At 38.8% G+C, this 23,758-nt stretch overlaps 1 protein-coding gene across 1 annotated transcript in view; it reads left to right on the top strand.

The window, feature by feature from the left end:
* Nucleotides 1-2,788: 2,788 nt before the first annotated feature.
* Nucleotides 2,789-23,758, top strand: part of LOC136751587 (GTPase IMAP family member 4) — a 41,878-nt gene continuing 20,908 nt past the window's right edge. The window contains exons 1-4 of the mRNA XM_066707313.1: nucleotides 2,789-2,844; nucleotides 3,243-3,419; nucleotides 17,426-17,629; nucleotides 18,042-18,104. Of these exons, the coding sequence (XP_066563410.1) occupies nucleotides 2,826-2,844; nucleotides 3,243-3,419; nucleotides 17,426-17,629; nucleotides 18,042-18,104 (463 nt within the window). The 5' untranslated portion in view covers nucleotides 2,789-2,825. The remainder of the gene's footprint in view (nucleotides 2,845-3,242; nucleotides 3,420-17,425; nucleotides 17,630-18,041; nucleotides 18,105-23,758) is intronic.

The raw sequence follows: 23,758 nt of genomic DNA, 5'->3' as shown, positions 1-23,758 counted from the left end.
ATCACTGTAAATGAATGACTTTTCAAATATAAGCCTTTTCAAATTACAAGCACAAAGACACAGAAGGCAGTTATATCTGGAAGAGTGATAACCAACTTTATAGCTGGTGAAGAAAATGTATTTCTTTATTCTGTACCTGACTAGTTTGAATTAGGTTTTTAAAATATAAGGGGGAAATGGCACATCTTAGGCAGTTAACATAACCTACCAGTGTGCCTCTGACACAAGGAGCTTTCAGATCACTCCTTGGCAAGTGCGGTATAGCGAGGTCCTGTGTTCTGGGGGCAGGTATCAGGGCCGCCATCAGGATTACAACAGGGGAACAACATTTTCTAAATTGGGCCCCCTCATCCACGGGGTGGGGTGCGACAGACTTTGACTGTGCGGAGTGTTTGTATGCTGTCTGTGGTGCTCATTGCCGACCTGGATACGAAAAACTATTCTAACTATAGTCTAATAAAGAACATTGTCTTACTCTTAACTATTTTTATTTCATTTATTTATTTTTGGCGAGAAAAAACAGCAACCCCTACTTCCCTACTTCCCACTGCCCTCATCCACACCCATTCCAGCACCGTCCACCACCCATCAATTACTAAATCATTGCTTTAGAAATATATAATTTTTTAAAAGAACATTGCTTCTAGAGCAGCAACAGTAATGTTTACAACAGCAAAGTCACGATATAAACTCAATAATATCTCACTGGAAACAGATCTAAAATGTCAATAAAATTATTGTATCCAATGGCTGTGAAGACAGAGGGAAGACTGTCATCACGGGGCTGTGCTTGATGTCAATCAAACTGCGCACACCTGGGTCAAGTGCAGGGGGACCTGCTGTCACCGTCTTGGCTGCTTACATAGCGCCGGGGAAAATTGCATTTATTTTTTAAGTTAGATACTTCTCAGCATTGGTAATGTGTCCCACATTGTCCCACACAAATATACTTTGTCCCACATTTGGTTTGTTGGGCTCTGGTCGCCCTAGTGTGTGTGGAGCTCAGCCTGACACAGAGCAGAGAGACTGCAGCTGCGTGATTATCAATGACACCAACATGTTAAAGAACCGTAACATCGGCGCTCATCAACACTGAGGTCTTTAATAATTTAGCAGCAATAAACCAATAAACCAATAAAGGTTACACCAGAGAGCTGAAGGTTTATTTACTAGTCTTCCAAGCTCCTCACTTTCGCCACATTCAGCTTCGCCTGTCATACCTGGTGCTTCATACTTGGCAGGAAATTTGGCCGTTGCCTCTCTGCTTCTTTCGTTTACTTTTCTTCTCTGTCCCCTGACTTTTCTTTATTGAGCCCCTGATGTTTGCCTTTGCTGAGGAACTTTGCCTCGCTGGTCAGTCCGGCTTCACAGGAGCCGCTCGATGCACCGCACCATTTTCACAATAACAGCGGGGGCATGGGGTATCACATGACATGTTGAAATGTGTTTTAATGATAACAATACATTTATTTATCATGTAAATACATATACATCCTATTTGCAGTGATATAAGTCAGTAAGTAAATTGTTGTACTTGATCCCATTTAAGGGTCAACCATAGACCTTTGCATGGGCCCCCCTGGCACGGGCCTGGCAGGTATTGTGTGGTAATTTCAAATCTAAAATTTCTATAATGTTTATGTGAAAATGTACTTCAGAAAGAAAATTTGAGTAAAATGTGCCCCTAGTGCTAAAGGTAAATAAATCCTATCCAGAGAATCTGTAACAGTGTAGAAGATGTGAAGAGAACAGAACTGCAAACAGGCACCATTGACACATTAAATGATGGGCTTCTTGTTCTTAATGTGAAGGGTTGTGATTCTTTCATAATTATGTTAAATTATACGTTTAAGGGCATCATATCCTTTGGGGCATCTTTAAAACTGTGCAGGAAGTTAAATTAACGGCAGTTCAGTCTGATAGATAAATATATTCCATAAATGTGTGCCTTGTATGATCAGCTGCTGTATTCCTGTGGGTCACTGTACAGGACTAAGAACACTAACCTCAAATGATAACTGACATCATAGTCTCCTGTACAGCAATGAGAGAACTGTCACTCTGCAGAGAGTCAGTGCAAGACTGGGAAGACTCTGGCTACAGTCACATACCCAAAGATCACAATATAGACACAATAAGGAAAAAAACATATTAAAAAAAAACTGACATTAACAGGGTAGGTTCATGTAACAGCAAAAATGAAACTAAGAGACAGAGGTTTATGACTGATGGAGCCTAATTTAATAGTCATAGTCCAGTGGAAATTACACACCATTAAATAGCTATAGATTATGCACACAGAGGAATATCTGATCAAAGTCCTACTTTCTCTAATAGTCAGAGAAATTAGGCAGGTTTAAGGATACAAAAACTAAAATATTAACACGAATGATTAGTTTAATATTTTGTACAAATCAATAGATCATCATTAACCTGTGAATGTTCAGAATTATGTCAACATGTAATCAGTTTCAAAACACAATTAGAGAGAACTATATATTCATGCTTTCTCATGATGCTCTGATAGAAGAGGCACAAAGCAGGTATATTAAAGAAAATATCAGGAATGCTAATTGAGGTGTTATTTTTTGTTCATGAACTTGTTCAGTTAATCACAATCAGTTAATCACAAAAGGCTGCATTGAAATCTATAAGCAATAAATAAATAAATAAATAAATAAATAACAAAAACAAATACAACTGAATACCACAAATAGCCATGAAAACAAATGTTCCTCAGACTGAAAATTATAATAAATAAAAATCATTGTCCTTTATCTACAGAGACAGATGCAGAGAAACAAGCGAGGAGGACAAGGGACAGCATGCAGTCTCCCCCTGGGGGTGAGTATAGAGACAGCACAGCTGATTGTCATTATTAGGTGACATAAACACAGACAGCAGCTTCTGCAAGTTAAGCACATCCTTATCTTAATGAAGAAATGTACAAAGTTACAGGATGCTCTAATTGACTGTGTTTGCAATGTAGCCTAATGCTGAATACATGCCCATGTATATGCTTTTGAAACCTATGAGATTGTTTACATATCAGTTTGAGTTATTTACACAAACCGCAGCTTGTTCCCTTTAAGCTAGATCAGGGGTTTTCAAACCGGTCCTGGAGTACACCCTGTCCTGCTATACAATTAATGTGGACACCTTGCCAGTCCACACAGCTTCATCATATTGAACAACTATGGGATGAGGTTTACAGGAGAGTAAAAATGTAACTTTGACTTCAGTGTCTGCTGCCATCGATGGAGAACTGCTAAAGATATCCCCAGTAGCATATGGCGACACTGAACTGGAAGAGGTCAAAATAATGGCATTGAATCTGGAGACTAAGCACTGCAGAGAGATGGAGGAGATGAAGAGGAGAATCAGAGGACTGGAAAAAAAGTCTGGAAAAGCAAGACCAGGTAAAGAAGCAATACAAATGGTCATATCAACATAACTGTTGTATTTAATCTATTCACAATCCATTCTCTGAAACCTGTAAATAGTTTAATTAAATAAAAGGATGCTGATCTGTTAAGATAGAGGCAGAATGTTGCAATGTACAAATTGTTTTAATTTATCATTACACTTATTGTTTTATTAGTAAGTATATTCGATTGGCCTATAGGACTTTAAACTGGAGTGTGGTTTGTTTATCTGGTATCGACATCAGACTAAATAATAATTACTGAATAAAGTCCTGTTATCTAGTGATCCCCACACATACAACCCACAGCAGACAAGTCCTCTGAAAACAAGACCGTGTTGATATGCAAGTTACAACAATACTTTACTAATACGAACTAACTAATACAAATATTAGGGGTGAGTTTGATTTGCATGAATTAACCCTGAGGCCATAGGCGCTGAGTTTTGAAATTCCCGGGGGGGGTTGAGTTAGTAAGCCGAAGCCGGAGATCTATCGAGGCACAAAACTAAGAAATAGCAAACAAGTATTATAATTACGCTACCCGTTCCTACAATTTAAATCCCATACACAACTAGGTTTTATGTAATTGTGGTTTACCTAATTATTGACTGGTACATGAAATATACTACCTGTGTGGTTTACTGAAATTCAGTTATGCAGACAGTCAATAGCGGGGAGGGCTGGCAGACTGCTTCGACTTGAGGATGGTTGCAAAGCTTTCAGGTTTTTGGTGGAGACGTTCTGGGTCTGGTTCCATTCAGACTTCCTGGATTTCACCTCCTTGGTTTCTTCTCCCAGGTTGTTCCACTCCACTCCACTACAAATGGGTAGTTTTAACTTTCTATTGTGATACGTTTTAGACAAAGATATTCTAATCTCTTTCCTTCCAAACTTCTGATTGGTCAGGTTTGGGGTAATAAAATTGAAATTTGAATCAAAGCAGCCTTTGCCATTCCTCTTCCTTGATTCCTACAGAATATGTATTGGGGGTGTGATGGCTTTGAGGAATGTGAAAATGGTTCAAATGTTACCTAGATAACATTTTCAAGTCCCTCAAAGCAGGACCTTACAGTTGATACCAAACAAGCCAGGTGTCCTTTCTGGGTAATGTTGAATTTGAACCTTCTTGGAATTCCGGGGAATGTCAGTGGAGGATAAATTAGGATGAGTGAATTATTATCTTACAAAATGTTAATGTTGCATTGTATGTGAAATATAAATTATCCAATGGTTGTTTTAGCTAATGCTCTTTCTTTTAAGACCAAACATGGCTTATTCATGTTTTGGTTCTGAGGTAGAATTACTTAAGTGTCATTTAGTTTTAAGTCACCTTTTATTGTTTGTTATCAAACTGCGGAAGAAGCTGGCTAACACTTCTGTTGGCAGCATGTAGTTTGTATTTGGGTTTGTTGCCCCGGTTTATGGAATATATAAAGTACCTTGAATGTCTGTGTTTCACAAAATAAATCTTCAATTGGAATGTGATGCTGGTCTCTGTGGAGATGGGCATGGCAGCCCATTTGTCAGTTGGGGGGGCTCCAGCATGAGTGTGTTGTTATCTGTTGTACTTTTTTGAGCACAGGCCTGTATCGTAAGACATAGAACTTCAAAGCTGTCTCCTTAAATCCTTAAGTTTGTGTATATATTTGCCAAAATAAGGTTGTATGATTTACAACTTATATCCATCATATTTACATGACATTTAGTATACATATCTCTGACATGTGTGTTCCGCATTGCCATTAACCATGAAACATGCATCTGCAATTTACTTTTAACCCACAATAAACAGACCAGTTATCTTGCACTTTTAAAATGTGGCCATTTCAGAATATATACGATTATCTTAGACAGTGGCATTTGCACATAACAGCGGGCTCACGTGTGGAAACACCATACACCATTTACTGGAGTATATGGGATTGAGTCTGTCCTACTCTGTAGCCGTATACCTCGATTAAACACTTTATGGTTGGTCTGCTTCAGTGGCGTCGTTAGACCTGGGCTTCCGGGGCTTAAGTCTTTTAGTACTAGGTCTGGGTCTTTTGATCCAATTCCAAAAATATATTTGTACTCAGATTATTTACCATAACGGCATTGCTGAAACACCGTCCCTGTACTGTATTTGGAATATGGTATTTGCGACTTCCGTGGTGGAGTGTCATATATTTTGTTTGACCTTTTTCAAACATTTAATGCATTAATTAATTATCACATTTCAGCAGCATTTAGAACCAGTCAGCAGGTCATTCATTCTGTCATTGCTCCTTAACATTTGCTTAGCTAGTTATTTGCTTAAAAGGAATGTTGTGTTGATTTCAAAACTAACTACTGATTGATTAGTTAGAAAATTAGAAAATTATAAATTAGTTAAATAATAGTTTGTTGCATGTTTTGAGGTCACACACAAGCATCACTTGACAGGTGAGTTGAAATAAATGAATAACGTCTGTAACATACCTCTACCTTGTGCCTCTTGTCCTCGACCAGGGGGGCAGAGAGCTCTGACAATGCTAGATGTTCCACTAAGGAAAGAAAACCAAGGGAAACTAATAGTAGGAAAGTCCTGAAATGTTTGTACCACAATGCCAGGAGTATAAGGAATAAGATGTTAGACTTGGAAGCCACAGTGCTGGCATGTGACTATGATGTTGTAGGAGTGACAGAAACATGGCTTACAGAAAATGATGGGGATGAATACAAGTGAAAGGATACACACAGTTTAGGAGAGACAGGCAAAATCAAAGAGGTGGTGGGGTAGCAAGCCAAATTGTCAAAATACAATTCAAGATATCTTAAATTTAATTGCAGGTATCTCAAATTCAATTCGAGATATCTCAAATAGACCAGGAAGTGAATTTAATATATCTCAAATTCAATTTGAGATATCTTAAATTGCATTTGAGATATCTCAAATGCAATTTGAGATATCTAATTTAAAGCTCCAATTTGAGATATCTTGAAATAGAGCATTAAATGACATATCTCAAATTATATTTCATCCTGCCCCAGGTCATAAAGGTCAATCCCAATTACTACCTACATAATACATATGTTTTGTTGCTTCTTAGAGAATGCAAAAGTCAGCAAAATATTATTTTTACAAATTCAGTTTACATATATTTATTGCATTTAATTGTAAACATTGTACATTCTACAAATCTTAAGAGAAGGGCAATGGACTTATTCAATACAAGAATATATGCTACTGCGGACGTCATTTCAGCTGTTTCACAATGTTATGTAGATCCCTATAATCTGGAAAACCTTTAATTACAGTATTTTAACTTATTTCTCCATTAAGTCAACCATCACTTCAGCGTTGTGGACCTCAATATCGGTCTGTTCAAGATGCCGTGAGGCTGTCTATAAAAGCCGCGCCCTCGGCCTACTGTGTCTCAAGGAGAACACCAGCGTCTTCTCCATATGCACCTCTGCCACTACGGGTCAGTCATCGGTTCCTTCAGGACACGATTCATAATATGCATATCTGCCATGTGGAATAAATCAGTCATCTGAAGACACAATGTGTGGTTCGCACAACATCAGAGATCCTCCTTATAAAAGGCATCTCTATCACATGGACAGCAGTTGACGTTCACACAATCTATGAGGTTTCCAGTAAAGGGACAATTCAAAATAATAATGATCTTGATTCCAATTTATCACAAATTATTTCAGTACAGCACTCAGCTGTCGTCAGCAGCATCATATCTCCTGTGTTACTGAATCAGCTTTACTTCCTAATGTAGATACTCTTTTTTGTGTGCAGCTGTCAAACGTTCAAAACAATGTGCTTATTTCTTTCCTTTTATCTGACTTAAATATCTGAGACCATTTTAATAATTATTACAGCAGCTCTTTCACCAAACTAGTTAATAGTTCTTAGGTAAATGATGGCAGTTATAAATCTTTGTTTCTCAATTAATTTTTTAACCAATACACCATGATTTGAAATTATTTCCATAGTTTCATTAGGAACAACTCCTCTTATTCCTATTTTCATTATTATTATTTATTTCTCTAATATTTCCTTCCTACATTGCCATTGTCTTGATTTGTATTTTACCCATTAATGGGCATTAATTGTCTCTATATATATATATATACACAGTGAGGGAAAAAAGTATTTGATCCCCTGTGATTTTATACATTTGCACACTGACAAAGAAATGATCAGTCTATAATTTTAATGGTAGTTGTATTTCTACAGTGAGAGACAGAATAACAACAAAAAAATCCAGAAAAAACGCATTTCAAAAAAGTTATAAATTGATTTGCATGTTAATGAGGGAAATAAGTATTTGACCCCTTCGACTTAGTACTTGGTGGCAAAACCCTTGTTGGCAATCACAGAGGTCAGACGTTTCTTGTAGTTGGCCACCAGGTTTGCACACATCTCAGGAGGGATTTTGTCCCACTCCTCTTTGCAGATCCTCTCCAAGTCATTAAGGTTTCGAGGCTGACATTTGGCAACTCGAACCTTCAGCTCCCTCCACAGACTTTCTATGGGATTAAGGTCTGGAGACTGGCTAGGCTTTCTTGAGCAGGGGGACCTTGCGGGCGCTGCAGGATTTCAGTCCTTCAAGGCGTAGTGCGTTACCAATTGTTTTCTTGGTGACTATGGTCCCAGCTGCCTTGACATCATTAACAAGATCCTCCCGTGTAGTTCTGGGCTGATTCCTCACCGTTCTCATGATCATTGAAACTCCACGAGGTGAGATCTTGCATGGAGCCCCAGACCGAGTGAGACTGACAGTTATTTTGTGTTTCTTCCATTTGCGAATAATCGTACCAACTGTTGTCACCTTCTCACCAAGCTGCTTGGCGATGGTCTTGTAGCCCATTCCAGCCTTGTGTAGGTCTACAATCTTGTCCCTGACATCCTTGGACAGCTCTTTGGTCTTGGCCATGGTGGAGCGTTTGGCATCTGATTGATTGATTGCTTCTGTGGACAGGTGTCTTTTATACAGGTAACGAGCTGAGATTAGAAGCTCTCCCTTTAAGAGAGTGGTCCTAATCTCAGCTCGTTACCTGTATAAAAGACACCTGGGAGCCAGAAATCTTGCTGATTGATAGGGGATCAAATACTTATTTCCCTCATTAACATGCAAATCAATTTATAACTTTTTTGAAATGCGTTTTTCTGGATTTTTTTGTTGTTATTCTGTCTCTCACTGTAGAAATACAACTACCATTAAAATTATAGACTGATAATTTCTTTGTCAGTGGGCAAACGGATCAAATACCTTTTCCCCTCACTGTATATTATACATATACCTCCTTCTATCCTTATTCTACAAAACTAAACCTTGTGATGACTGCTGTACAAATCTTTGCATCAACATTATCATCTATAATTTCCCAAAAGGTAGAACCAAAATGGCACTGCTCTAAGGACAATTCTATCGCCATATTGTCATGGTTTTCAGCCATCGCCCTCTATCTCCACTAGAGGCCGCTGTCTCCCTGTCTTTCCTTTTCCCTTCATTGTTCTTTTTTCACCTATCAATCACCCAATTAACATTCCTAACACCCTTGTGCACTTCTGCTCCTGTCCTCTGTTTTCATTGGCTCTGCACCTTTCTTTCCTGTTCCTGCTCCTTGTCTTAAACCCCTCACTGCGCTCACTTGGGGTGAAGTCTCGTCAAGCAATGCTTACGACTCTGAGCCCTGTTTCCTCTCCGCCGACCAACACCAGTGACCTCGACCACGTCTTTGCCCAGCCCTTGTTTGCTCTGTTTGCCCGATCCCACGATCCCCGCCTGTGACCTCAACCACGACTCTGCCTTGCCTCTCTTGCCCTGATCTGCCGGTACCCTTTTATCAGTGGCCACGAGGACGGATTATGGGCCGCAGCATTAAGACCGGAGGCCAATGCAAGAGAGGAGAATATGTACTTTGATGTGTCTTGGCATGTGGGTAGAGAACCTGTGGAATAAATGAGAGAGATATTCATTGTTGCTGGTTCCTGTGAAGACAGATAATAGTAGTTATTTTTCTATTCCTCTGTATCAGCGTCAATATTATTAGCACAAGTAATGTAACTATACTTATTTATTTCTGGACATTACTGTTGGTTGACAATGTTGCTTGGTTTGTAGTAGTACACTTGCATTTAGTTACAAGGCAGCTCTCTTATCTCTCTCTGTCTTTTTTTTCTCTCTCAGTCCTCTCAGGCTGCTTTTCTGGCAGGGAAGCAGGGGAGCTGAGCCCACAGACACTTTCACCACTCCCCCATCCTTCCTGGGGGCAGGGGTGAGGGGGTGGATCCCTTCCTAATTGATAGGGTATTTCTGTTTATGAAAGGACTATTTCCATACAGTTTCATGACTTTAGACTTTAAATTATATCTCATTCAATTATTGATTTATTTTGCATTAAGTTATACCTTCAGTAACTTCCTTATTTTCCCTCATATTCCGTTCAATCAACATCAGAAAATCTCTTGCTAAAAGTGGCAGCACATTTGTCTCACACATACCAAACTCCCTTTTTCCAGCTTCTCAAGCCTTATCAACTCCCAAACCCTCTTCAACTTAGCATCCTAACAGTTGTTCTTTCTCCTATTCCTAATATCTTACAAGAAAATTCAAGTAAAATTTGTATTATTACTATTTATACATGTATAATATATTTACTTTTAGGAAAATATTTTAGGAAAATAAGCCTTTTCATTGATTTCAATAATGATTCCCAGTTACTCCAGGAAAAAATAATAATAAATAAAGTGTCCAGTCAATGATTTCCCCAACGAAGAGCCTGCATGGGCACTAAGACTGTCCGCCTGCGTGGCTCATAGGTCTTTATTGTTTCAGCTTCCTTCCTCCTACTGACATCCAATCTACACAGGTACAGGTTCAGAAGAACTGTTCCCAAAGCCAGATTGAACTGATCAATAGTTCATTTCCTACCTACTCAGTGTATTTAGGGATCTATTTCTAGAGATTTCAAAAACTCTTCATGTGGAACTCATAGTTACCAAATTTCCTGGAGTATCTGGTTATCTATTTATTCATATCTTCACCAAATTTTACTGTTTCCTCAGATTCCCATTTCAAAAATTAGCTCTAATTCAATTTTCAACATTTTATTTTTTATTTCTGGTTTGTAAAACTCATTATAATAGTACTTTTCTTTTTCTTTTCTCCTTTAAATTATTCAATATTAATTTAGCTCATGTATTTAATGCTTGTAATTTTATATTTCTATAGTATCCTTAAAATTCTTACCCTTTCCTACTTCACTCATCTTAAATCCAAGGTCTAATTTTTACTTTTATTTCAGGTATTTTATGCTATGTACCAGTAACCAAACATTTTCTGAAAATAAGACTATAATATATCACTATTCTGTTTGCATTGTCCTGCCTGGATTTTACATCAGGCTGTCAGGGCTGGACCAGAGTGCTGCTCACGTGGATTTCAGCCTTTCGTTTTCCTTTAATTTGACTTTACAGAATTTGTCCATAATATGATTTTTAACCAACAAATCTTAGAGTCTTAGAGGAAACCATGAATATGTATTATTATTATTATTAATAATAATAATAATAATAATAATAATAATAATAATAATAATAATAATAATCTATTTATTTAGTGTATATTTTGTATTACTAACATTATTCTTTAAATATTCTTTCTTACTTATTTCTGATGCCTTATGCACCCTGTATAAAGTTAAATGTTTAGATCCTCATTAATCTGTTAAAACATCAATAACTGCGTAATTTTAAATATAATTCTGAAATTATGTGTTACTTCAGTTCTCAGTCTTATTCTGGACTATGCACAATATTAAAAATACAATGCATACAAAACAGACATTTACCTTGCGTAACCTTCAGACTATATATGTACATAAACTCGCAAAGCACATACACGTTGATATCCAAAGATAATTCAGATATTAGATTAGTGATGTGTTTAACTGACCCTGCAGTGTCTCAAACAGCCCTTATCATTTATGTATGTATTATGTTATTTATTTATTTATGAAGCTTCTTATTATTTAAAATAAGATGTAACATAATCTCTTTCAATTATTTCACTACTTTGGTGTTTTCTTGATCCATTATGATCAAGTTCTTCTCAAAATTCTTATTATTCAGACAAAGAATTATAGAAACTTTGTTGGTTTTTTATCTTGTTTTTACCTGGGAGTCCAGTCAGGATCCCACTCTGTCTTTAACATTTTTAAACTTCTCTTGTAGGAGTTCACATATAGACATGTATTATAATGCCATTATGTCAATCCTATCTTGCCAACAATGGAGCAAATCATTGGACTTACACAGTACCTCAGATTCCGTCTGGCTTTGACTGCCACTACCTGCCTTAGCGTACAAAGATTTCCTTGCGTAACATGGCGTTCAGTTGGCCTTGCCATGCCGCTCAGTACCCTTGGCATCAATCCCCACAGATCTGTCTAACCTGGAGTCCTCCTTAGAACCTCCGCTGCGCAGTCAATAACACAAAACAAACAAACTGTACAGTCACACATTTACCATGTATCATCTGTGCATCTCCTTCACAGGTTCAATTTTAAATTACGCTCTGAGAGCCTCAAAAAATCCCGAGACCAAATCTAAATATACAGGGTGGTACGAATAAAAACCCATTTTGGTCCCGGGAGTGGAGGCAAGTTCAGATCCTCGTTCCTGACGCCAAGTGAAGAACCCAGTCTTGATGCACAGATGATAACATGTATTTAGCATGCCAGGCCTGGAAGGCCCAACATGGCAGCTCTCCAGCAGAGACTCCTTGAACAACAGAAGTGGACAGCTTTTATACAATGCATGACATGGGTCTGTGGGTCTGTGGGCAGGGACAGTCACAGGTTTCCCAGAGTGTTGTCTTGAGATCAGGTTTCTGAATGTTTGTGGTGGTCTTCCTGAGGAGGGGGGTCATCATGGAAGCAGGTGTTTTACTGTTGTGGCATACAAACTGCCCAATCTCACAGTTTTAACAATGGACAATGAGGTAGTCAATCACTATAATGTAACATCTTCAGCCTTGAGAGAAGAGCAGGAAACCCCAAACAAACACTAAGCAAACTGGTATCTGTAGGCTATTTATCTGTTTGGGCGCTCCTCTTATCATAATAAACAGCAGTCAAAGTGGAAAGGAGAAAATCCAGAGGATATGCCCTGAACAACTGCCTATCGCTAGCTTGATAAATCTAATTTGCTCAGTCTGCATATTATTATTAATATAAAACATTATACAGCTAATATTAAACATTAATATTGGCTTTTCAAGGTTCTTCAAAAGCACCAATCAGGGGTAGGATATAAGAACATTTCCAAGGCATTGAATATCCCCCGGAGCACAGTGAAGTCCATTATTAAGAAATGGAGAGAATATGGCACAACTGTGAATCTGCCTAGATCAGGCTGTCCTCAAAAACTGAGTATCCGGGTGAGAAGGGCTCTAGTCAGGGAGGCCACCAAGAGGCCTATGGCAACTCTAAAGGAGTTCTAACACGGCTGAGCTGGGAGACACTGTGCATATTGCAACAAAAGCCAGGGTGCTTTACAACAATGTCCTTTAAGGGAGAGTGGCAAAACCAAAGCCATTGTTGAACATTGTTCAATAATGTTATCAATCAACATTTCACCAATCAATTATTTCACAATAGCCTGTTTAGATGGATAAACACAATAAGGCATTTATTTTAGGAGAATGTCCTGAATGAGACAGATTTTTTGATGCAGTAGTACAGTATAGCCAAGCTTCATACTACACACCTGAACATTCAGTCTTAAAAGTATCAACAGATGAGGTTTCTCAGAATCACCCAAGTGCGATTGCTGTACTGCGTCATGAATAAGTATGATGAAAAGAAGAATCTAGGCTTATTGGAGATGATACAGTGAACAACAAATTCACTGGAGAAATGATTTTAAGTGCTGTTGAAGTTACAATAAAACATGGAAACCAGTCCGCAGCTTGCATGGTTCCACACTGAAAAAATAACTTTTTCAACCAGTACATATTATCAGCAAACTTTCAACTGTATACCTCTGAAAAATAATAAATCAACCCCCAGTACTTCAGCAAAAGTAAGGGTTTCAGAAGGCATAACCACAGTAGTTAAGATCAAGGACTGGTCATGCAAAGAGAAAGTCAACTCACTCCATCCCAGTGGTTGCTTGGCTTCACCGTTGGCCAAAAATAAAGTGCCATCTTCCCAGGGTTTCAGCTTTTTCTGAGGATGTTTGAATTTAGTCCACAGCTGTTAAAGTTCAAAAGTGTATAAGAAGATCCTGTGTCCAGAATAGCTCTTCTCTTCTATTAGCACATTAAACTAAGAAGGACAGAAATAATAATTAGTCTTTAGACAAGTAGATCCTTTGGAAGAGGGTTTCTTGGTATCACGCATTTGTGTAATTAGAATGGGGTTACTTTTTTGTAACCCGTTAGATGGAGTATCATCATGTGAACAGTGATAAGAGCTATCACAACTCATTTATTCACTAACTTTAGTTTAGCCAAAAAAAAAGTACAAGGACAATGCATATATGTGCTTATTCATTTCACTTGATCCATGCATTCTGAAACCTGTTCTTGCAAAGTCTTTATATGAGACGAAAATATGTTATGATTATTGTCATATTCCAACTCAGTGTCATGAGTGGAACGTCATCTGGTAACACAATAATAATGATGATGTTCAATTATCAAAGCAGAGCAATTGATTATTTCCATCATGTCATCCCTTTTCATTGATCACAGTCCTGGGGCCCATTCTTCATATGTGGATAAGTAGGTTAGTCTTCTAAGTTTTAGGATAACTTGGCATAAACATGGTATTTTCCGTTCTCCAAAGCAAGCTTAAAGTTCAGCCAGCTATGTTACCAGAGCAGCATGTCCAACATCTCAAACCACTCACTGGCAGGTAAACTTGAAGTTAGCCGGCTAAGAATCTGAATGTATTTAATCCTTTATATCCTGTTTGAGTTTGTATAATTGTTATTGTGAGAATAGGGTGTAATTTTACAGGGTTGTTGTTAAAACATTGTCAGGGGCACATTTTAAAGGTTTATTTCAACAAATGCATCAGGGACCAGCCTGTTAATAGAAAGATAGATTGTTGTGTAGTGGTAGAATCAGGAGACAGACACAGTAGTCGGGTTCAGCACTTCTTTGTTAAAGCCAGGCAGACATCTTGACTCCTTTTATATTTCTCTAACAGACCATAACATTACATATAATTATAGCACCCCCTAGTGGATATTTACAATATACAACACATTAAAGTGAACACAACATCTCCCCACCACTTAAAAAATTATACTTGTAATATGGCCAAGGTCTAAAACCTCAACGGAAGACAGTAAAGTACTTTAACAAAACAGTCATAATATACACACAAGGTCTTAGGAATTCTGGGTTCCTTCAAACCAACAATTAGCTACATGAATGACAACATTTAAACAGAACAAAGCATCATCCACAATAGCATTTGAACATTAACCTAACAGTAATGGTCTTTTGATCAATTCAGTTTACCACGTAATCTAGAACATGTATTCACTTGAATGTATTCAATTGAATCCCCCAAGTCTGTTCCCTTTCAATTCTTTTATTAAGGCTGAGTTACATAGTCCTTCAACTATGCCGGTTTGTTCTGACTACGCTGGCTTGGTGCTCTAGTGTTTGCAATGCTGGTGCCGGGCTTGGTTGCTCAGCTTAAGGGGTAAACTTCGTGGGTAGCGGTGCAAGATGAGAAGCATCCCAAGACGCCCATCAGTCAGTTTATAGCTGTGCGTTCCTTTTTATGAGTAATCTGCAGAGGATCAGTACATTTAGATTTCCCTTTCTGTACATGCACAGGCTTTCTTACTCTTACTCAATCACCTTCTTTGAAGCTTGGTATTTGTGCATTGCCTTTGCCATTAATGTATGCTTTCATTTTTTTCTGTTTGTCCTTTATTTTCATCCTCAATATCTTTGTTGCTGGGCTCACATTGGTTTCGTGGAGAACTTGTCAGCTTTGATCTCATTTTCCTTCCAAATAGGAGCTAGAAAGGAGACATCCCTGTGGTTGTGTGAGGAGTAGCCCTGTAGGTTTGTAGGAATTCCGTGATGTATGATTTCCAGGGTGCTCTCTCTCTCTCTCAGCCATGATGATAGTGTCCTTGAGCATCCTATTCCGCCATTCCACAGCACCGTTTACTTCAGGGTGGTATATGGAAGTGTGGATTTGTTTCACATCTCTCTGCTGCAGGAAATGTTTGAAATCTGTGGCTAGAAACTAAGGACTGTTGTCGGTCACCATCTCTAGTGGATTGCCTTTCTGTCTGAAAACAGACTTCAAATAGGTGGTAACAGTGGTAGCTGTCATGTGTGGTGCAAATGCCACCTCAGGCCATTTGGAGTAATAGTCCACTATTGTAATGGCAAATCTGCATTCAGCAGGACTAGTCTCGAAGGGACCAACTTACATCAATGACAAGTTTCTGCCAAGGGTCCTGTAGGTACTCTACTGGGGTCAGAGGGGCATGTACAATCCTAGCAGTCTTGTTGTTGAGTTGATATTTGACATTTACGGAATGCACTTACGTAAATCCATTTTAGGCCACCAATATAAGTCGCTGAGTCTCTGTTTAGTTTGAACAATGCCCTGATGACATTCGTGAGCTAAGTTGGTCATGTGTGAGCGCAAGCTAAGTGGCACAATCAATCTATGACTCATTCTCAACACATAAGAGCCATAACTAGAAAGTTCATCCCTCACAGGAATGTAAGGGACCATGTCAGTGGGTAAAGCTTTAGATGTAGCAGACCAACCATTCACCACGTACCTGAGCATTATGGTGAGTTCAGGGAAGGAGGAGCATTCAGCAGCAAAGTCACTCACAGGCACGGCTGAGAGCAGATTGGGTACGGCAGCTATCATCTGTGGTTCTATGTCTCTAATAGGCAGCGGAAGATGTGAAAGGAAATCAGCAGCGTGGTTATCAGCCCCACGTCTGTAGGCTGTCAGCACCCCCCGCTAGCATGAACGAAACACCGTCAGCACCCCCCCCCCCCACCCTCTGCCCCCACTCAGCCACCCCATTGAACATTTTCTGGACATGCAAATGCAGGCAAGGCCAGTGGTGGGGGGGGAGGGGGGCAGACTGTAGACAGCCCAGGAAGGCCTTTACAGTTTAAAGACATCTAATCACTATTGGATATATGTACCTTTTGCGTATTAAAAACCAACATTATCACACTCTCAAAGATGTTCTAGAGTGAAAATTACAGACGGATGAGGCCATCTTTCCAGCCTGCAGGTCTCTGTATAAGCACCCACTGCAGAAATGTGTGGTAGATTCACAGTGGAGAGAGTGGTACTCTGGCCACTTATTCCTCTCTTTCACTAATTCGGCCAGGTGCTGCACATAGGTGTTGATTTTTTCATAGTTGAGTAACTATTTTTAATTGTTACCTGTTTTGTGCTGGATTGCAGCCTGATTTCCTCATGGGTCTGGCCCAGCTGGATGTATTAAACAGCAGGAAAACCAGGAGAGGAGGGGAGCTGACAGCTGATGTGATGCAAATGTTCAATGTGTTGCTTTCCTCCCAAATCAGACTGGTGTTTACATGTGATAAACTAGTGTATCAGCTGGAAGTGTGTGAGGGGGTTTGGGGAATAAAGGAGGTGCTGTGCTCAGTGAAGGAAGGGCAGCTGTTCAATAAATGTGAGAATGTCTTGTGTTGTTTGTTTTGTTTTGATTGGTTTTAATAATTACAGTATGTACTAACTTGTATTGTTGTTTATGCACTTAAAGGTGTGATACCAAAGCACTGACCTTCTGAAGCATGTCTTGGCATTTAGGGGGGGGGGGGGGGGGGGATTTCCAACATTCTAAGCACAAAACCATATGAAATCTAAAGTCAGAAACAAAATCTACAGTTTCTTAAACTGATATTTAAAACCATGTTAAACCATGTTTAAAATATTTGAAAAACATGTCCTCTTGTATTTCTATGTCTGTAATGAAAGAAATCTGCACCACAAGACCCTGGCAGAAGAAAGCCTCAAGTTTGCCTGAAAAAAAGCTCCCCTCCTTGGAGATGTGTCATCAAACTGAATTGGAGAAAATGTTTCAGAAAATAGGAAGACAGCAAGGGGAACCGGAGACAGAATTTAGATCTGTGAAAAGTAGGGTCAGAGACCTGGAAGAACAGCTGATATTAAAAACCCCAGGTACACAATGAAAACACAAGAGAAAATATTTAGCAAAGATATTAAAGCTAAGGGATTTGTACTAAACTGGCAGTAGCAGAAACCACAACTTGTCCCCCAAAAGCCAACTGTAGGAAATATTTTGACACAAGTATTCTGTAGTAAAACATCCTCTGTTGTATTTTTCTCATAAAAGAATACATGAGGATATATTTTATAAGAATAAAAGCTTATTGCAGAATTTCAGCACAACAGAGACAAATTATGTAAGAGTATAAATATTATGTTAATACAAGATTATAACATTATTTCACAATAATTATTGCATTAATAACATTGAGATAAATGGTAAAGTGAAAAACTGCACAATGCAAAAATATGATGATTGGGACTGTAGGGATAAAACATATTTTCTGTCTTACATACTGGGAAGAGATGGCGACGATGAAGAGGACAAGTGGGGAATTGGGAGAGAACTCTGCAAAAGCAAGAACAGGTAAATAAGGAATACAAAATGTTGTATTAACATAAGTCTTATCCAATCTATTTGAAAAGCTTTCTGTGCAATCACACAATCAGTGTTTCTTTACTTTGCAAGGCAAAATTCTGAAATGTTCCCATTCTCTATGTTAAACTGATTTGTAATCCTCTCAGGAAAGATGTAGTGGATGTATTCTCCCTTATCCAAAGAGTCTCAGGATTCAGGTTGATTATCAACTCCTGGTATTTTATTCAATACATGCTTGGGAAGAGCATCACTCATAAAGTGACAAAGCAACTCTTAACGAAATGAAAAGGCAGAAATACAGAGAAAAATATACATGTAGTTTTGATGGGAGTATTGATTGGTAGGGCACACAGTGTACTTGGTGGGACATGAGAGTGTCTCCTCTATTACAACCAATCATCTGATATTGATGTTAGGTGAGACGGAGAAGGAGCTTGGAGAAGTACTGATGTGGTTAACCATTTTCAGAAGCAGACATCCCATTTCTGTCATAACTGGAGATTACATACCTTTTGTTTCAGGTGTCAACTGCTATTAATGCAAGCAATTCAAAATAAACTATACCCAATTATTGTATTATTGGCTAACCTATATGTAAACACGAGCTGTACCCAGCTACTGTCACCTATCTAAGTGGCTAGTAGATGAATGTTTTATGCAATCAGAGCGAGGGAGGTTGCACCTGTAGCTCCCGGAAACAAAGGCAGCCACGTTGTAGTGTATGGAACAACTACTGCAGTGCCCTGCTAGTCCCAGATGGCATACAAATGCTGCTTTAGCCTACACTTTCCCAGCCCCCAGAATGTGTAGATGTGCAGAGACTCAAAACACACAAAACCCCCCCACCCCAACACTCGCCCGGGGGGCAGGGGGCAGACTACAGAGCAGGGGTGAGGGTGAATTGAATTGGGGGGGTTGAGGGCTGACGAATCAGCAATGGCTATTAATACCATCCATGGCCCCTGCCCTCCCCTGTGCAAGTCCCTGTCATCCATCCAAATTCGACCATTGATGCCCTATTCCCAGATAACACAGCAGTGATCACAAATGATCGGCCTGACGTCATCATGCTCACATTGGCCCAACGTTCAAAACAATGGCAGCCATTCTTGTTTTTACTTATAAATGTTAATTCCCAAAAAATTAACCTTTGCTCTTATCCTGTATCCGGTATGGAAAAACTAAAAATAACTAAACTACAAGGCATTCAATAAATACAAGCCATATTCATTATTATAACTGTAATCTTAATTGCCAGTATTGACCACTTTTTAAATAGTTATCAAACAATCAATCAATATTTATTTGTATAGCGCCCTTCGCAGGGTAGCCACAGAGTGCTTTACAGAGTTTTAAACATACAACAAATGTACAGCAAAATAAAATACATAAATACAATAAAGTAAAATAAATATAGACCTGTAAATAGTTTATACGATCTAAAATAAAGTAAGTGAACATTTAAATAAGTAAACCATTTAGGCACGGAGGAGAGAAAAACCAAAACTCCTATGGATGGCATGTAGGAGAAAATGAATCTCTGGGGGCCTAGGCCTACTGGTTGCCTCCCCTCCAGGCAGTATAGTTGTTACAGCAGCAAGGAGATCAGAAAGTTCTTGATCGGTGCTGCTGGCTGTGGTCTTCCCTCTGGAGGAGGCCTCTTGCCGGCCATCAGGGGTGAGGGGGTTGGACTATCAACAGCCTTTGGGTGGCAATGGCTCATCAGACCTTGGGTGTGGATGCCCTGCTGGCCCTCCGTGGTGGGGTGACCTGGAGGAAGGTTGCGTCAAATTAGACTTCCATGGTGGGAGACGAGGTGCCTCATCGGACCCTCAGAAGATCGCTCCACAGTTTCGGTAACCTATAACTGAAAGCTCGACCACCTGCGGTTTTCTTGTTTATTTTAGGGAGCACTAAGTAACCGGCTTCCTGGGATCTCAATGGCCAACCTGGAGGGTATTCGAAAAGGAGATCTTTTAAGTAGGGAGGTGCCAGTCTCTTTAGTGCCTTAAATGTGAATAAGAGCACTTTAAACTCTATCCTGTAGCACACGGGCAGCCAGTGAAGGAATCTCGTAGCAGCATTTTGGACTAATTGAAGTGGAGAAATAGCTCTGTTTGTGCTGCCTGACAGAATGGCATTACAGTAATCCAATCTAAATGTAACAAATGCATGTATCAGTTTCTCAGTGTCATGTAATGAGAGGAATTGTCTCAGTGTAGCAATGTTTCTAAACTGGAGGAAGGAAGATCTTGACACATTCTGAACATCTGATCCAAAGGATAGATTATGATCACAGATGACACCCAGGTTTCGTGCCATCTCCTTAGGGGAGAAATTAGTTATCATTACTCAGTTTTGTTAGTGCATGATGAACAGTTCAATTTTTGTCTCCTAAAATTAGGACTTCTGTTTTGTCAGAATTAAGCATAAGAAATGTTTTTGTCATCCATGTTTTAATCTCAGACAGACAGCAGATTAGTTTTTCTAGGTCTATGGTATTGTTAGGATTTACTGACAGATATAATTGTGTGTTGTCTGCGTAACTGTGAAAGTTAATATTATGTTGTCGAATGATATCACCTAGGGAGCATGTACAATTTAAAAACTATAGGTCCGAAGACCCTGTGGGACTCCGTACTTAACCTCAGTTAAATTTGAGTGGTTCTCGTAAATCTGTACATATTGGAGTCTGTTTGACAGATATGATTTAAACCATGACAGCACATTGCGAGATAGGCCAATACGGTTTTCTAAGCGGTGTATCAAGATTTTGTAGTCGATTGTGTCAAAAGCCACACTAAAGTCTAATAAAAGAATAACACTGACGTGCCCTAAATCAGAGGACTGAAACACATTGTTTAATACTTTTAACAGGGCTGTCTCTGTACTGTGGCCGGAACGGAAGCCTGAATGAAATTTTTCATAACGATGATTATCAGTTAAAAAAGCTTGCAATTGGTTTGCTACTTAGTGGTTACTTAAGCCCTTAACTCTAACTTGTATTTAATTCAATACAGTAAAAGTGTCTGAAATACGGAATCGGTATAAATCCCTTAATACATACAGTAAAGCCCAGTGTTTACACCTGTGGACAATTTTCTATGAACAAGGGAAGGATAAATGGTGTTAAATTTAATGTTTTATATAGGCTGTATTTTAAGATTGTGAGTATGAATGTGAAACTAATCTAGCATTTTAATTTCATGTAGCATCATAACAGGCGGACACACATGTTATTTTGTGTCAGCTAATAAACAAATAAAAGGCTGAGTTATCTTTGCATATTCGTATAGTTGTGTTTTTGTTTCTGCTTGTCTGGCGTTTTTATCTTGTTTTTAAAATGTATTTGTGCTGTGTGTAGACACTGAATGAGTTTAATTTTGCAAATTAAGGATGTAGTCCGCCACGGTGGTGATTATTACTGCAGTGTGTTTCTCGACTTCTATTCCATGCTTTGGAACACCCATATCCAGTGACGTCAGTGTTCAGTTCCCAAACCGGTGGAAAAGCAGGCCGGTTCGCAAAAAGTTCAGCTGGTTCCCAGGCCGAGTACCAGCTATGGCACCAGCAGCGGCACCATGTACATGGAAAAATGCAATTTGTTTACACCTCCAGCCCCTTTTTTTTAAAGTTAAGATGTGATAACCCTACACTATCTAAGTTCGCTACCTCTGGTTACCAATTATCAGTGGAGCAGTAACTTAACTAATTGGTTAAAAGGGGCTACTTAATGTACAGTGTTAAAGATGCATTCCAGTGATGGTAGGTGGGTTGTGTACCCATTCTCTCCAATAAGGTATTTTCTTTATTTATTTTTGCATATTAAGGGAACCTTATTTTGTTTACTAATACCATTTCCTCTTACACTGAATGTAAGAGAAATGCTCAGAGATTTATCCATATTGAAGCACTTTTGGGGGTGAGGTAAGTGGATAAGTTGTCTATATTGTCTGTTGTGTTATATCATCAAAAATGGTGGTTAATTTGTACTGGATTTGTATGAATTGTCTAGCTAATCCTTGTATTTTGCTTCAATCTTAGCTTAACAAATTAGTTTTTAAATGCCATTTTCCAAAAATAACCAGGGGAGCATGCCCCCAAACCCCTTAGCAGATGTTGGCCCCTCTGTAATAATCATGAACCCCCTATGGCCCCCTTTTTAATAAATCCTATAATTGCCCCTGTGTTGCCCCCACTGTCACGCATTGTTGATAAAATCTAACTCTATGATTTAGTGTTTTTCTTTTACAATATAAATTTCATTTTTTTATTTTACCATTGCATTAAGCATTGTTATAAGCTACTGTGATATCAATGCCTAGTATTTATTAAAGTATTACTGTGTAGCACAACCACTTTAAGACCATTACACTTATTTTAATGTTAGAACATAAGAACATAAGAAAGTTTACAATCGAGAGGAGGCCATTCAACCCATTGTACTTGTTTGGTGTCCATTAATAACTGAGTGATCCAAGGATCCTATCCAGTCTATTTTTAAATGTTCCCACATTTTCAGCTTCAACCACATCGCTGGGGAGTTTGTTCCAGATTGTGACTACTCTCGGTGTGAAGAAGTGTCTCCTGTTTTCTGTCTTGAATGCCTTGAAGCCCAATTTCCATTTGTGTCCCAGTTTGTGTGTCTGTCCCTGCTGATCTGGAAAAGCTCCTCTGGTTTGATGTGGTTGTTGCCTTTCATGATTTTGAACACTTGGATCAAGTCCCCACGTAGTCTCCTCTGTTCCAGGGTGAAAAGGTTCAGTTCCCTCAGTTCCACCTATTATAGTATCATTTGCAAATGTGATAGTCCAGATTAATATAATTAATATAGATTAGAAAAAGCAAAGGCCCTAGTACTGATCCCTGTGGAACTCCACTAGCAACCGCACTCCAGTTAGAAGCGACTCCTCTAATCAACACCCTCTGTTTCCTATACATCAACCAGTTCATAATCCATCTACTTACATTACCCTGAATCCCTACAGCTTCCAATTTGAGGATCAGTCTTTGGTGTGGAACCTTATCAAAAGCTTTCTGAAAATCTAATTATATCATATCATATGCTTTCACGTGATCTACAGCAGCAGTTGTATGTTCAAAGAACTCTAATAGATTAGTAAGACATGATCTGCCTCGTCTAAACCCATGTTGACCATCTCCAAGAATATGGTTTTCATTTAGATGCTTCTCTATTTTCTGTCTAATCATTTTTTCTAATATTTTACAAGTAATGCAGGTGAAACTGATTGGTCTGTAATTTCCTGAATCAGTTTTGTCCCCTTTATTGTTAATTTATTTATTTATTTATTTATTGCATGACATTTGTCATCCTCCAGTCAGTTGGCACATCCCCTGTTCTAAGTGTCATTTGCAATATTTTAGTTAGGAGCCTATAAATAATTTACTTAGTTTATTTAACTTTTGGAAATATACCATCTGGCCCAGGTGATTTGTTGTTTTTTAATTCTGCTAGTCCCTTTAGTACCTCCTCCTCATTTATCCTGATCTCTCTCAGAATTTGACTGGACTGATTGTGAACCTGTGGCATGTTATCTGTATTTTCTTTTGTAAAAACCTCTGTAAAATACTCATCAGCAGCAGAGACAGCTGATTTCCAATCAGTTGCAGCTTATTTTTAG

Source organism: Amia ocellicauda, chromosome 6 (assembly GCF_036373705.1).
Source record: "Amia ocellicauda isolate fAmiCal2 chromosome 6, fAmiCal2.hap1, whole genome shotgun sequence".
NCBI classification, from domain to species: Eukaryota; Metazoa; Chordata; class Actinopteri; order Amiiformes; family Amiidae; genus Amia; species Amia ocellicauda.
The sequence above is the reverse complement of the archived record's forward strand: the minus strand, read 5'-3'. Positions and strand labels throughout refer to the sequence as shown.